The sequence below is a fragment of the Exophiala mesophila genome (genome assembly GCF_000836275.1).
Source record: "Exophiala mesophila strain CBS 40295 unplaced genomic scaffold supercont1.5, whole genome shotgun sequence".
Classification (NCBI taxonomy): domain Eukaryota; kingdom Fungi; phylum Ascomycota; class Eurotiomycetes; order Chaetothyriales; family Herpotrichiellaceae; genus Exophiala; species Exophiala mesophila.
In genome coordinates this window covers 2,281,252-2,294,876 of record NW_015622508.1, presented here as the reverse complement: position 1 = coordinate 2,294,876, position 13,625 = coordinate 2,281,252, and the positions used below count along the sequence as shown (strand labels likewise).

The 13,625-nt window shown below is 50.2% G+C and overlaps 3 protein-coding genes across 3 annotated transcripts; 2 read left to right on the top strand and 1 right to left on the bottom strand.

Moving 5' to 3' along the window:
- Positions 1-1,052: 1,052 nt before the first annotated feature.
- PV10_07538 (uncharacterized protein) lies at positions 1,053-4,294 on the bottom strand. The gene is made up of 4 exons (XM_016372450.1): positions 3,548-4,294; positions 3,442-3,490; positions 1,340-3,388; positions 1,053-1,283 (listed from the first exon to the last, which is right to left on the bottom strand). Exons 1-4 carry the CDS (start codon positions 4,060-4,062, stop codon positions 1,179-1,181), a joined length of 2,718 nt encoding a protein of 905 aa, XP_016221782.1. The 5' UTR covers positions 4,063-4,294; the 3' UTR covers positions 1,053-1,178.
- A 2,238-nt stretch (positions 4,295-6,532) lies between these two features.
- Positions 6,533-9,621, top strand: PV10_07537 (uncharacterized protein). The gene is made up of 5 exons (XM_016372449.1): positions 6,533-6,903; positions 6,956-7,120; positions 7,178-7,307; positions 7,356-7,580; positions 7,634-9,621. The coding sequence occupies exons 1-5, from the start codon at positions 6,735-6,737 to the stop codon at positions 9,219-9,221; spliced, it is 2,277 nt and encodes a 758-aa protein (XP_016221781.1). The 5' UTR covers positions 6,533-6,734; the 3' UTR covers positions 9,222-9,621.
- Positions 9,622-9,767: 146 nt separating this feature from the next.
- On the top strand, positions 9,768-12,612 carry PV10_07536 (uncharacterized protein). Its single transcript, XM_016372448.1, has 2 exons — positions 9,768-10,257; positions 10,309-12,612. Exons 1-2 carry the CDS (start codon positions 9,957-9,959, stop codon positions 12,417-12,419), a joined length of 2,412 nt encoding a protein of 803 aa, XP_016221780.1. The 5' UTR covers positions 9,768-9,956; the 3' UTR covers positions 12,420-12,612.
- Positions 12,613-13,625: the final 1,013 nt, after the last annotated feature.

Below are 13,625 nucleotides of genomic sequence, written 5' to 3'. Positions count from 1 at the left end.
GATTCTGCTTGTGATTCTGCTTGTGATTCTGCTTGTGATTCTGCTTGTGATTCTGCTTGTGATTCTGCTTGTGATTCTGCTTGTGATTCTGCTTGCGAGTCCTAATGTCGACTTTTTTGTCGATCACTGTAAGAGGGGGAAACTGAACGGGACCACAACAAAGAAGTAGGTAGTAATGAGGTTGGGACTGTGCAAACACTCGGCAGTCCAGTATACCGGGGCAATCAGTTCGTCGAGCGGGTACGTGCACGATAAATTGGGTTGTTATAGAAAGCCACAAAAAGCACAAGCCCACCACTACTAAAGATAGGACAGAGGGAGAGAGAAAACGGAACGAAGTGAGGGTTGGGTAGTAGTCAAGCTACACGTACCAGACATAAAGAGTAGGTAGGAGCAGAAGCAAGAAATATTTCTCAAGATTCATCAGAAGGACAAATCCCTACCAAATATGTATGAAAGTCGATCCAGTCGAACAAGGTCGCGTCCCATCCTGGCTCGGGCTTTCGCAACTCGCGAGATATCGCTCAAGCCATAGGCCATTATTGCCGTGCAGCCGTTGGTTGGAAAACCCAGAAGCGAGAAAACAAAGACTGCACGCAGCATCGCAGATCGGAGCGACGTCAGGTATGGGACCCCACGAAACCTTGATTTGATCAAGGGGGGGTCTGGTTGCAGGTTGGATGTTGCATGTTCCATCAAGTCAGCATGTCCACATACGAATGAGGAGATAAGACTTGAAGAGGATGAACCTCTAAATGCTTGCAAAAACGCCAAAGATGCAAGATGAGATGCCGGCGATTCCGCGTATGGAGCAAAATGATGTCAACAGGCAAAGATGAGGAATCTTATGGGCCTATGAAGCCCCTGGAAGGCTATTGTTAGGCTCAACTTTGAGGCTAAAGACCCGCCAACTGGGACCTGAATCGGCTCCTCGGGCTTCCGCTAAAAAGGCTTGTTGGCCTTGATTAAGCCCAAATCGATGCTTATTCAGCTGTACTACGCAACCCCTCAGGCACAGATGAAATCATTCACGCTCAGCTAATCATGTTATGTAGGTGCATTGCTCGTTTGAGGACAGTAGGTGCATTGCTCGTTTGAGGACAGAACAGCTGCAGGTTTGGAGACATGGTTTTACTATTGGGTCATCCGAAAGAAACCCATGGTTCCATTCACTGTCATCAACCATATGGCTTGTAGTCTGGGGCCGGCCCTGTATCGTAACCCACTGTGTGGTCAAGCAAGCTGTTGTTTGACTCTGGGGGAAATAATTGGTCCCATTCAGTCTATCAAACATTTTTCGTTAGCGGAGGAAACAAAGTCAGACAGTTTGTGTACTCACCCAGTTGATATCTGCCATCATGGAATCGCCACGATTGACCGAGACAGGGTATTGTGGAATGTTGACCTGATCGCTCTGAAAGCCAGAATTCATAAACATGTTGCCAATTGAACCTGGAGCTGGTTGTGGCGGTGAAGACATCGGAGCCAGTCCATGCGTCGGTGCTGGTAATTGAATTCCTGACCCTGTATTATTGAGCACTGTTCGCCACTGCGTTTGATCAGAGGTAATCAGCGGAGGCCATGATTCATTCGTGCTGGAGTCGCTGGGACTGTGAAATTCGCCCAAATGTCCAGGTGAGGCATGACTCTGGCTGTCTGATCGAGGAGATATATGCTGTGGTCCCTGTTGGGGAGGTTGAACCGGTCGTGTGGATTGTGTCTGCCCTGAACCTGGACCTTGTGGTGTGCTCGAATTCCATCCACTTTGTTCACTTCGACCGTCGTATGGGCTCGTGACATAGAGCGTCGCCGGATTCTCAAAACTCCAGTTTTGCTCCCTCATGTATGCTGCGGCAGGTACTTCTCCTTGCAGCGTTGACGAGTTGATTCCAACCTCGGTGCTGGCACTGGCATCATTTGTAGGTTTGCGTACGTTGCTATCCACCATTTCGAGTCCATCCTTCATTGAAGGTGGAATTCGGATTTTGCGGAGGTCTCTATACACTCCGGTTCGATCCTTGATTGCTTCAATGATGGTCTGGGCCTTTTGTGTCCGTGACGATGACTGATCAGGTTCAAAGACAAAGTCGAGAATGTTCCAGATTCTGTCGGCTTCTGCGTGATTGGGCATTTGATAGTCAATGGTCAATAACAGGAAGGCGATATGCCATTGCTGATATGCGCCTCCGTACCATCTCCACTGGGACAACTCGGGAAGACTTTGTAGCGCAATGGCAGCTTCCATCGATTGCACACCGCCACTGATGGTCAGATTGAGAAGTCGCTCTGGTACCAGATTGGGCGCATGGTTGAGAAATCGATGCATGACCATGACATACATCCGCTGAATCATTAAGCTCATGACAAGTCGAGCATATTTCTGAATGGGAACTTCCAGGTTCAGCATTGGTGTATACTTGGCCTCCATGGCCTTGCGAAATGTTTCGATCTTGGAGAGAACGTGAGTCAACGAGACTTTCTTTCTTTCCAATCGAATCCGATCTTGCCAGATGACTCTTTGCATTTCGGTGCATTCAAACCGAATTCTCGACGTCGTCATGTCTGTAAAGCTAGTTTTGGAATCCCGAATTTTGGGTTGAAAAAGGTCAGCATCGTTGATGTTGAGAGGAAATCGAGTGTCGTAGTCCTCTCGTTTGATACCCGGTCGAGGCCCCTGAGATTCACAGGTGCGGAAGTCTAAGAAGCAGAGTTCGAACCACAATATACGGCGTGCATGGCATTCAACCGGAGAGAGACCGTAAAGAGTCTCCGGATCTCGATGCAGCCCCATGCATTCAGCCAAGCGAATGGCCATACCAACGAGGACAGAGTGAGCTCGAGACATCTGATCGCGGCACATCGGAAGGAGATAGATGACCAACGCTTGTAGCGTTTCGAGTTTAGTTGCTCGTAGGAATTGCGCCTTGCTGAGAGTGACCTCGGTGCCGGTTTGGCAATTCCGCAGGATTGTAGACTTTGGGCGTGCAAAGATAGCTTCGACGTCCTTTTCGTCCATGCTGGCGACTGACGCAAACAGAATTGACAGAACTAGGGCTTGCTGCCATGCTGGAGGTTCCAGTCCGGCGAGGACACTGGTCCAAAAATTATCGTAGTGAAGAACGAAGCTTGGCCAGTGTACAACCCTCGTGATGTGATGGACACATTCAGAATAATGGCGAACCAACACATCGGCGGCTCCTTTGGTCGGAAGAAAGTTGATGAGAGATCGTTTGCTGCCGACATCTCCAAACAGAAACCCTGATCCAGGTGCAATGTAGGATGAGCCGGGCGCAAGGTAATCTTGATCACTGTCGGGTAATTTGGGAACGGCCGAAGTGACGTTGTTGAGATTTGAATCGCGTTTTGATTTGGCTAGCGTGGCGCCGAGCTGATAGTGTCAGCATAAGGCACGTCAAGAATCTATTGAAAGGGAGTTTATACCTCGTCATTGATTCTCGGGCGAAAGAAACCACCAAGCCGTTCAGTCAGTCTATCCATTGTCAGTCTCCAACTGGGTCGCTGAGATCAATCAGAAGTCAAGACTTGCCTCATCTTACCCACTCGGACACCAAGATCCAGAATATCATCATTGGCATCATCTTCGTAGGCGGCATCTATGACAGCCAAGGGCGTCGCTTCCAGTCCCTTTTCATCTTCGGGAACGGCGCCTTCGTTGTCTGAGCTACTGGTCTCTCCCCCAGGCAGGTCAGCGGACGTCCTTCGTTCCGCCCTTGTAGATGTACCGGAGGAAGGCTTGCCGTGCTGGCGAGCAACATCCTGCTCGAGAACACGTTCCAGGGAACCCATTTTCTCCTTGATTTCATTAAGACGTTGCTGAGAGACCGAGTCAAGAGCCGGGGCAAGGAAGAGGCAGTCGCGAGAAAACTTGTGGCAATTGGTGCATGGATGCAACTTGTCGCACTTCAATTTACGGCGGCGACACTCTAGACAGGATGTGATCATACGATTGCGCCGGCGTACCCGAGATGCGCTGGCAGCCTTGGTCTTGTCGTGAAGGCCGGAGCCCGTCTCATCGTCAGCATAATTGACTGAATGCTCCATTCTGAGCCGGGTCTGATGGGCTGCTCAGGGCTTTGGGCGATCTGTCGATTAACAGCAGGATTGATGTTGCAGGGTGGCCTTTGGGCCCAATCTTCCAGGTTGCAGCGTTGTAGACTCGCTCTCATTCGTCACCAAGCATCCGCGAACTACCCGCGCAATTAGCAGAGTGGGGGGAGACTATGTCAGTATATATTCACATATGGACTCAACGTAACTAGGAAAGAGAATGAGGCTAGTCGATGTCTGTCAACTGTTGGGAAGTTAAACATCATGAGGAAGAGAAGGCTAAGGCAGATGTCGTGAGCCGGCCAAGCACCCACACGTGACCATGCGGGACGAGGGCGAAAATGGTAGCCGGAAGGTGCGTGCTGGTGGGCAGGTGGCAGTTGGCAGACGGTGGGCTGCAGGCAATAACAGGCAAGGTACATCAGCACCAACAGACAAGGTACAATCAGTACCAACAGGCAACACAAAGGAGACAGATAAGGGTCATTGGGCTCGGCAGACATAACCTACTACGAGTAGTAAGCTCACAGATTCATTCTTATGTATTATTACTGGGTGTTCACCAATCCTAGGCTTTGTGTTTCGGTGATCCAGGTAAGGCGCTATGCTATGGGCTACCATGGAGGGGGACATGTCATTGTTCTTCCTGGCCCAAAATGCCCATACTCCGTACATCACTTTTTGGCGGGGATTATTCAGCGCATCCAAAGCCCCAGGGCCCGCTGGCCCTCTGGCCCGTCGTTGCCCGCATAGCCCTACGGAGTACAATTGCGAGTCTGCATTGCCTGCCCCGCAGTCAAGGTTCTCACCCGGAATGCCCTTGTCCTTTTTTGGGCAGTGATGATGCGTGCTCTAAGCACCCGCAGGCTGCACAATGGTTAAACTGGCGTGACAGGCATACCTATTTGATAGGCTGGAACTATTCTGTTCTCTTTAGTTTAAGCATGAGTCAGCGATCGTCAGGGGTTGTTTCGCCTGCGCCCATGGCGCTATGTGGACTCTCATCCGTACGGAGTAGTAGGTACCTTTCCCGTAGATATGAATAATACCACAAGGTCACGAACTCGAATCGTACTTTTGTTGGTATATCAAGACACACTGCACTGACGTTTTTGATGCTTCGGCCCACTTTCCTTCGCATGATAATAAGAGCGCAACAAGGTCGTAGCCTATGACTTGACACAATCTGAGCATGACCGCCGCGGATTTCTCCTAGGAGTTTCCCGTACCGAGTAATTTTGGGCAGTCGTAGAAGATGAGAAGGAACTTTGGACTTTAGCTTTAGAATGCCTGATCAACGCGTACATCGTAGGGTTTACACGTATCCCTTGCAGGAACTGCCACTAGATTTGATAATTATTCTTGTTATTGTACTGCATCCCCCCCATGTCACAACTATTATTAGCTGTAATTGTCAGGGCATCCGCATTCCTGAGGCCCACCCCCAAGGTTGGACCCGTCGCGGCAGTTGACCATACTATGGTGTGTTCTCTGACAGACTCTACTCCGTACATGTTCTAGAGCCTGCCAGATAGTTATAGTGTAGTAGCACGAGTGTTTAGCATATGCGTCAACTTCAAACGCGTTTGCCTCTACGGAGGATATACCTCTAATTCTAGCTATGGATGTCCAGGTCGTTGTGGTCCTTGTGCCTTGAAGACGGATCGTCAAGGTTGCGGAGATTAACGAGGATGGCGCCAAGCGTTCCGCCAATAGGCAGGCGCAGCAACTTGCCAGACGAGGAAGGTGCCGCATGAGGCTCGAGATGCAAAAGCTTAGCGGTCATCACAACCACCGTCCCTGCGCCTCGACAAACGCCACCACCCACCTTTGTCCTGTCAACAAACTTTGATCACGTCAAACAGTTCGTCCATTGCCATGGCGACTACGCTCGAGCATAGCCTGGTCTTCCTCCAGATTACGACGAGTTCTTGTCTGTGCAGGTATCTACGGAGGAACTCCGTGTTCAAGGTTCAGCCTCTGAAGAGTTCTCCAGACTCATCGCCACAAAACTTTATCAACGACTACGACTGACCTCTTGAACCTAGCCAGAAGACTTTGATGTCGACGATTTGATGAAGGAGACCATCACAAACAGTTATTCTGTCTCAGTTGCTCTCAGCGCCTTCACAGGCTTGTGGATCTGGTCCAGGTCGTCCTGATGCGAGAACTACTCACACCACTCCGGACGTCCGAGCACCGTCGAGGTCTCGTCCCCTCCAAATCCACCTCTCAAGATACGTTCCCTGCCGAGCCATCTTTGCGTTGCACACTTTGCGATAGCAGTGTCTTTGCCACCGACGTAACTCTTGTAAGATCGTTGGAGTTGACAGTTTCAATGGAGAGACTCCGAAACCCCTGGCGACAGTGCGTCGAGAGAGGCCAAACGGATCATTTACATTTAAAGTTCAGCCTCGCGCGGGCTTGAAATTGACCCATGCGTTCTCATGTTGCTCCCCCGGAACGTGCTTCCTCGACGCTACAATGGGGCAGATCAATGAGCACAGCTCTTCTCTCGTCGTAAGCAGCATTTTTGTTTACCAGACCTCCAGAATCTTGGTTGATCCGTACTTATCCTACTCCAATGTCTGCTTTGCATTTCCTGCTTTCCTAGCATTCTTGCCTGGAACTCATCAACAGAATAATCTTCACGCCTCATTAGCAAGATGCGGCTTCAAAACATACCACCGTCCTTGTTGCTTTTGCTGTTGCAGCCCTCTCTTTCTTTTGCATATTGGCGCATGGCTTGCAGTGTCTCCCAAACTTCTCGAGTCGACCCTATCGTGGACCCAGGTACCGTGTCGGGTCATGTGCACAAATTCGCGGGAGGAAGCAGTTAGTAGAGGCCTCTCGCGTGAGTGTCTCGCCAACCTTGCTGACTGGATAGATGTCGACCAAAACTCCGATTTCAATTCTTTGCTACAGTCGCCTTGCTCGTCCTGTGAAGTTCAATCAGACAAGTCAGCCTACTGGACTCCCCAGCTCTACTTTGCCCATGCAAATGGCAAATTCGAAGAAGTCCCAAACTATGGGATGACGGTGTACTATGTTGGTACGGCAGAATCCCATTCACAGTATTACTGCCTTTCTCAAGCTAACGTGGTCCAAGGCCGAGGAGGAACTCCAGCAAACACCAGCCCATTTCCACCTGGCTTCAAAATGATATCCGGAGACACCTTCGCTCGCTCCTACGACCAAAATACACTAACATATTTGAACACACGGCCTGTGGCTGACAGGTACCAATCCCCCCGCTTGTCGTGAACTTGAATGCTAACGTACACTAGGGTAAGTTTTAGATGTATCAACGAGGCTAACGATATTCCAGAAGAACACTATATGTTCCGCACCGATTGTGTCAATGGCATGCGAGCTCAGATCAACTTCCAATCATGTTGGGACGGCGTCAATCTTTACAAGGAAGACAACTCTCATGTTGCCTATCTTTCAGGAATCGACTACGGCACATGTCCTCCCTCGCATCCCGTCTCACTTCCTGGTCTTTTCTTCGAGTAAGTTGGGACATTCTCCTGCCCTTTTTCGGCCCAGCTTCTGATGCTCGAAGGGTACTTTACTTCACCAACCAAGTCGACCAGTCAGCCGGAGGGCAATTCGTCTTTGCCAATGGCGACCCGACAGGCTACGGTTTCCATGCAGACTTTATCAATGCATGGGACATGGATATCCAAGACGCCTCAGTCAAGGACTGTCTCTACACTGATGATGGTGGCGTTATCAGCGCCTGCAGTCATCTAGCTCCAAGTCAAGATGTTAATTTTGCACGAACCTGTCCTCAACGACCATCCGTGATAGACGAAGTTTCCCTAGGCACCATCGATGCTTTGCCCGGTTGTAATCCCATCACGAGTGGCCCTGGACCAGCCCCTGATCTCGGAAACTGTCCCGTGGGCAGCCACACCCCAAGCAATTCTGCTGGATCTTCTGGAAGCAGCAGCGCACCTCCTGTCCAATCCACAACCTTGTCAGCATCTACATCAGCAGTAGCACCGCCTACACTTAGCTTGCCAACCTCAGAACCTACAACTTCCGCCTCTCCTCCGGATACAACGAGCATCATGACCACAGTCACGCCACCCTATAGCGATGTGGATCCTTCTCCTACCACTAGCTCTGATCCAATCATCAGCAGCTCATTCCAAACTTCGTCCAGCGAGCCTGAAACCACGATTTCAAGCACCCCAATCTACCCTCCGCCTGGCGGAGCTTCCACGATGTCATCAACCCAAGACTCAATCCCTGTTACGAGTGCTCCAATTCCGGACCCAACCGGCGGTGATCCTGGATCACAATCGAGTCTCATCACCGACATGTTGCCCACCACATCAGCAATGGGTCCACCAGGCGAAGAAACAACAACCATCACAATCACCAGCTACATTACCGTTACTGTCACCGTTCCATACAACGCGCCTGGGGGTTTCTTTACTGTGACGGACCCAGGATCATCTACATCCATTCCTGCTCCAGCTGAAACTGGTGGCACTGCACCTACGCCTCTCCCAGATACAACAGTCACTTTACCCGGCACCACATTCACCGTAACCATAGACAACAGCGAGGTGCCGACGACTGCCCCAACAGCTAGAACCACCACGGTCGCCCCAGGGACAATTATTACTGAGACAACCAGAACCATCTCACTTGGTGAAAGTGGTATGGTCGAGACAACGACGTTTATTGATATAAGTGGGACAATGTACACCATTACCGGTCCGACCACCGCAACGTTCTTCTCCACCAACCCGTCAATTCCTACCGATGTAACGGTGCCTACAACCAGTTCATCTCCGGATGAAACATCATTGAGCAGTGATGAGATCACATCCACAACAACGATGACCTCGACAACCACCATTACGGTTACAGTGACACCCACGAGCACCCGCACAATCTCCGAGGCTGCATTGACGGTTGACACAGCATTGTTGAGCGGGACGACGGGGATCGTGGAAAATGAAGCCTTGACATCGTCCGCAGTCAGCATGAACGCAGATGGAGCTCCTTCAACTGCCTTTGTGACTGTCACTATTTCTGGGTCTGAGCGGGCAGACGATTCAACTCCATCCACAGCAACCGCCGATACTACATACTTCACCATCAGAGGGAGAGAGGTTTTCCTAACTTATCGATAGTTATTTCTGACTTGAGCAGCAGGACATTTGGGATTTGGACTGTTTGTGTAATACTAACAATTTAGCACGAGGATGACAAGAAAACAAAGGGACAAGAGACGGCATGTACAATAAACGACGATACCCCATTAGAGGACGACAAACGAGACAGCATAACACACTAATACGACACGGCACAACAGCACAGCGACATAGTTTCAAACAGCATCCTTCCAATGTTTCAGAAAACGGGCGGCAAAATAGGGTTTGGGTTTTACAGAGGGAAACATGTACATTTGTAATAGGTGAAGGTGAGTTAGGATGGGGTGGAGGATCTTGATCGAGAAGTATTTGTATAGCATTTTCGTTTTTGAACGAGCAAGATTGTCATATGTATGAATATTATTTGGTAGTTCTATAAGGAGAGTTCGAGTAAGTGATGTGAGTAATTGATGTGAGGAGTGAGCATGACTCGTTGGTTAGGCGGATTTAGGATGGGAATGGCATCCCCATGACTCATGCACTCACTGATGGTGGTTCTTTCCCTGTGTGCCTGCGCTCCAATCAAGATTTGGAGAAATCAATTCCACTTCAGACCTCCAGCCATGTTCAGGTACACATTCACATCTACAGTCCATTCAGCCACATATCTACACCACTGTCACTAACAATACCACCTCCTTACTCCGTACAGAGACTGACGCACTCATCCCCGATATGCGATCGTTCATCCCATAAGCTTGAACTCCAAATGTTATGACTCGAGGCATTGGTGCGGCCAGCGCAATTCAATTTTCCGCAAGAACTCGTCCTGCCAACTTTGTCTGGATCTCCGATGAATTACTAGCCGGCACTTTCGCTCGCTTTTGCCAGAGACGTCATGGAAGCTGCGTGCCGGGGCCCTTGGAAGCAAGGCGCCGTGCCGCGAAGCGGAAGAACACCAGTCTTGCGTCTCAGTCTTGGAGCCCAGTACCCTTGGATCCTGCACTGCTTTCAGGTCGCGACCAACATGTGTCATGGTGGCAGAGCGATAAGAAAGTGAACAGTGTGGAACCGAGTATGTCATAACGTATTTTCGAATCTCAGGATAAGAGCTGACTAGACCCAGAAACCCCCAAATGGCTGTCATGGCTCCTCGAAAGTCAACCCTCCCCTTCGGCCCCACACGCGCAATCGGCAAAGCAAGATACAGTATTATGGGATAGCCTCGACAATGACTGGTTGGCTGGCATTCTCAGTCAATATACCACATTCCACGATATTCAAGAAGCACTGCAACAACGCCGCGTTAGTGCCGAACAAAGACCAAAGCTGTGCCAACAGGTCTTGAGCCATCTCCTCAAGCATGAAAATTGGGCTCCTGAGGTCGCACAGCTTTTGCTAGACCCCGAATTTCACCCTCCTGGATCCTCACTGCACCTCGAAGCCTTCTCACAGCTCGACACGCTACCCTTGTCGGAAGACTCGTGGCTGAGAATACGAAATTCACTGTGCGACGCATCTCGGCTGGGGATCGTCCCGATTGATGACATCCGCAAGATCATAGAGTCCTCATGTGGAAGAAGCCTTCGTCTCGCTGATAGTGCATCCATAATTTCACTCGAAGCCAATGAGATCGGCCTTCTTCCGGAGCTGGTCAAGGCGATATATGCTTCAAGCATTTTGAGCCTTGAAGACATCGGAATATCATTCATCCTGGATTCGTTGCGTAAATCTAGCATAAATCGAAATGCTAGCACAGTTTTATCAATCCTGGCTCCCTGGGCTGAACAGAGGCACGCCAGCACATACTCCTACTACGCTGTCGATGAGATTCTCCACATCAAAGCCGACTCTCCACAGGCAGAGGCTACCACCATATCTTCAACAGCACGATTTCTCTCTACACTGAACTCGAGAGTTCTTGCGCTTACCCTTCTTCAAGTGACCGAGCAGCTATGCCTTGTTAGCAGCAAGAAGGGCCTGTCAGGCATGACGCATCTCGCCAACTGGCGGACGACTCTATCTGAACTCGGACGGCCCACAAAGGACGAGCTTCTTGAGGAAGGTCATTTCTCTACAATGCTCTCACACCTGGGCGATGAGAAGGGAATTCGCGGGCTTTTGATGACAATGTGGACCTGTGTCAGCCTGGCAAACTCAGATGAGGAATTAGAGGCGTTTCTCCACGAGGATAATGTTAGGAGGGTAATTCGGCAAGAGATGGAGGGCACGAACGGTGTCGAGACCAACGATCCTTTTGGTCGATTCACTCTCGAGCTGTCCAAGCTTCCTCTGCCTAACAAAGGCTTTCTACTGGAGAAGATCTTGCCATTCATCCACCATCGTTCACCAGCTGCTGCGTCAGACCCATATCTAGAAATGCTCATCAAAGGACTTGTGGATCGACGATACGTCATACTGTCCGACCGAGGCCATTTCCAATCTCTATGGAGAAACTATCCATATGAGCTAGTGGACTTTGCCGAGTCGATCAATCCGCACCTGCACCTCTTCAAGGGGCTATCGCGCAAATGGCTCTACAAGGACGACAGGGCATCAGGGGTGGTATTGAAGCTTCTACGGCACAACCACGCCTTGAAACTGGCCCTGAGCCAGTTGTCACTAGATCCCGACCACGTCCCTTTCCGGATCGCATGGCTTCGTGAGAAGACGCATAGCATCGACCGACTCCCTGATCCACACGAGGCGCTCGAATTCATCAAGCACCTGGCCGTGTCATTTGCAACGACCAAAATCGACACGCCATCCACGTGCGACAACCACCTCAACTGGCTGTATCTATTCCTTCACCGGTATCGCTGTCCCGTTCCACCCATCCTCGTCCAAGGCCTCTGGTACACCGGACTGGTTCGCCCGGGCAGAAGTGAATTCTCATCTGCGACCATGGAGCGCGTGCTGTACCGCGTGTCGCAAGTCGAGGGTCCGGATGTTGCACGCCAACTCGAATGCGATCCGGCTTTCCGAGCCCAGTACCAGCGCAACTTCGAAGCTTATGCTCAACAAGACGACCCTGATTTTCTCGCAAAACATTATCCCGAGGTTGATTATATCGATGACCTCTACTGGGCTCAGGGCTCGCATTGGATGAAGGATCGATCCTCCTTGCTGGATTTTAAACCTGATTGGTCACCTGGAGAGTACACTGAGTTGCCTGATACAAGCACACCTCTCCCTTTTCCAAGGCAGCGGTTAACTCATGGTGCTCTGTTTACATAGAGAGAGACCCAGGAGAGATGGGCACTTGAATTGATCAAATCCACGCTAGAAATGACATGATATTGGGCCTAAAACCGAAATTACAAGATAGAGAGGTCTTACTTGGAGTCATGGGGTTGGCGATGAATTGAATTCTGCATCGTGAAGTTATAGCGACGAGTGATCTAGTGTTTATATAGTGTATGATAATAACATGACCAGATAGACACCTACCATTCGGTCGTTGAGGCACTTGTTGAGCAGAGCACACCCAATTCACCCACATTGCACTGCAGAGCAGTTTCTAGCTCCAACAGTTTCAATCGCAGTGGGCCAATATGCGATCAAAGGTGCGTGTGTCTGGAAAAACAAACCTTTTTTTCAGGCAAACGAAAATGCCCACGTTATCCCCAGTATCACACGCTGAAGATCGAAGCTCGAACCGATCTGCGGGAACGACGACGCACAATGTCTATGTTCAAGGCCGCATTTCGACGTGCCGCTCGATGTGCCGCTCGACGTACCACTTACCTCGGTGGCACTGGCAATTCTTTCCTGACGTTGCCAGGGCTGCCAGTCATGTCTGTGTCGCCGATTGGCATCTAGCGTCGACTATGTCCATTGCGGAACCTGTCAGTCCTCGATAGACACGAGCAGGTGTTCGTGACGCAGAGTGACTCCTGATTTGACGTAAACATGGCAGCACAAGCCAATTTCGCCCCGAACAATGATCGAAGAAGGGTAAGGCAGATGAAAACCGGGCTGGAAAGTTGTGCTATTCTGATCACTTACCGCTGATTGTGAACAAATGCCTGAAACACCAATTGTGATTGAATGCCGCAGACGTACGTAAATAACGGCGGCGGTGGAATTCCAGATTGGAAATGACTCGCTATGGTCAGTATGCCGAACTCGGTCCCATTGGCAGTGTAACATGGGCAAGGATCGTGGGTAAATCGCTACGCCCAAATTGCTGGGATGGAGTAGTCCTGAAACCATTTCGTCTTACGTCCAAGTTCCACGGAACTGGCTTGTGTTTATCGTAGCCAGTGGGACTGAACAAATTAGCTATGATGCACCCGGAGGTATTTCGCGGATCGAAAGATCGCAGATTGTGTATCTGATGTATCAATCGTGAACAATTGTGGGGTGACAATCTTTGACTATGTCTGATGAGGATCAGCCGAATAGAGCGGGCTCCAGATAATGGTTCAACCTCGGGCTTGC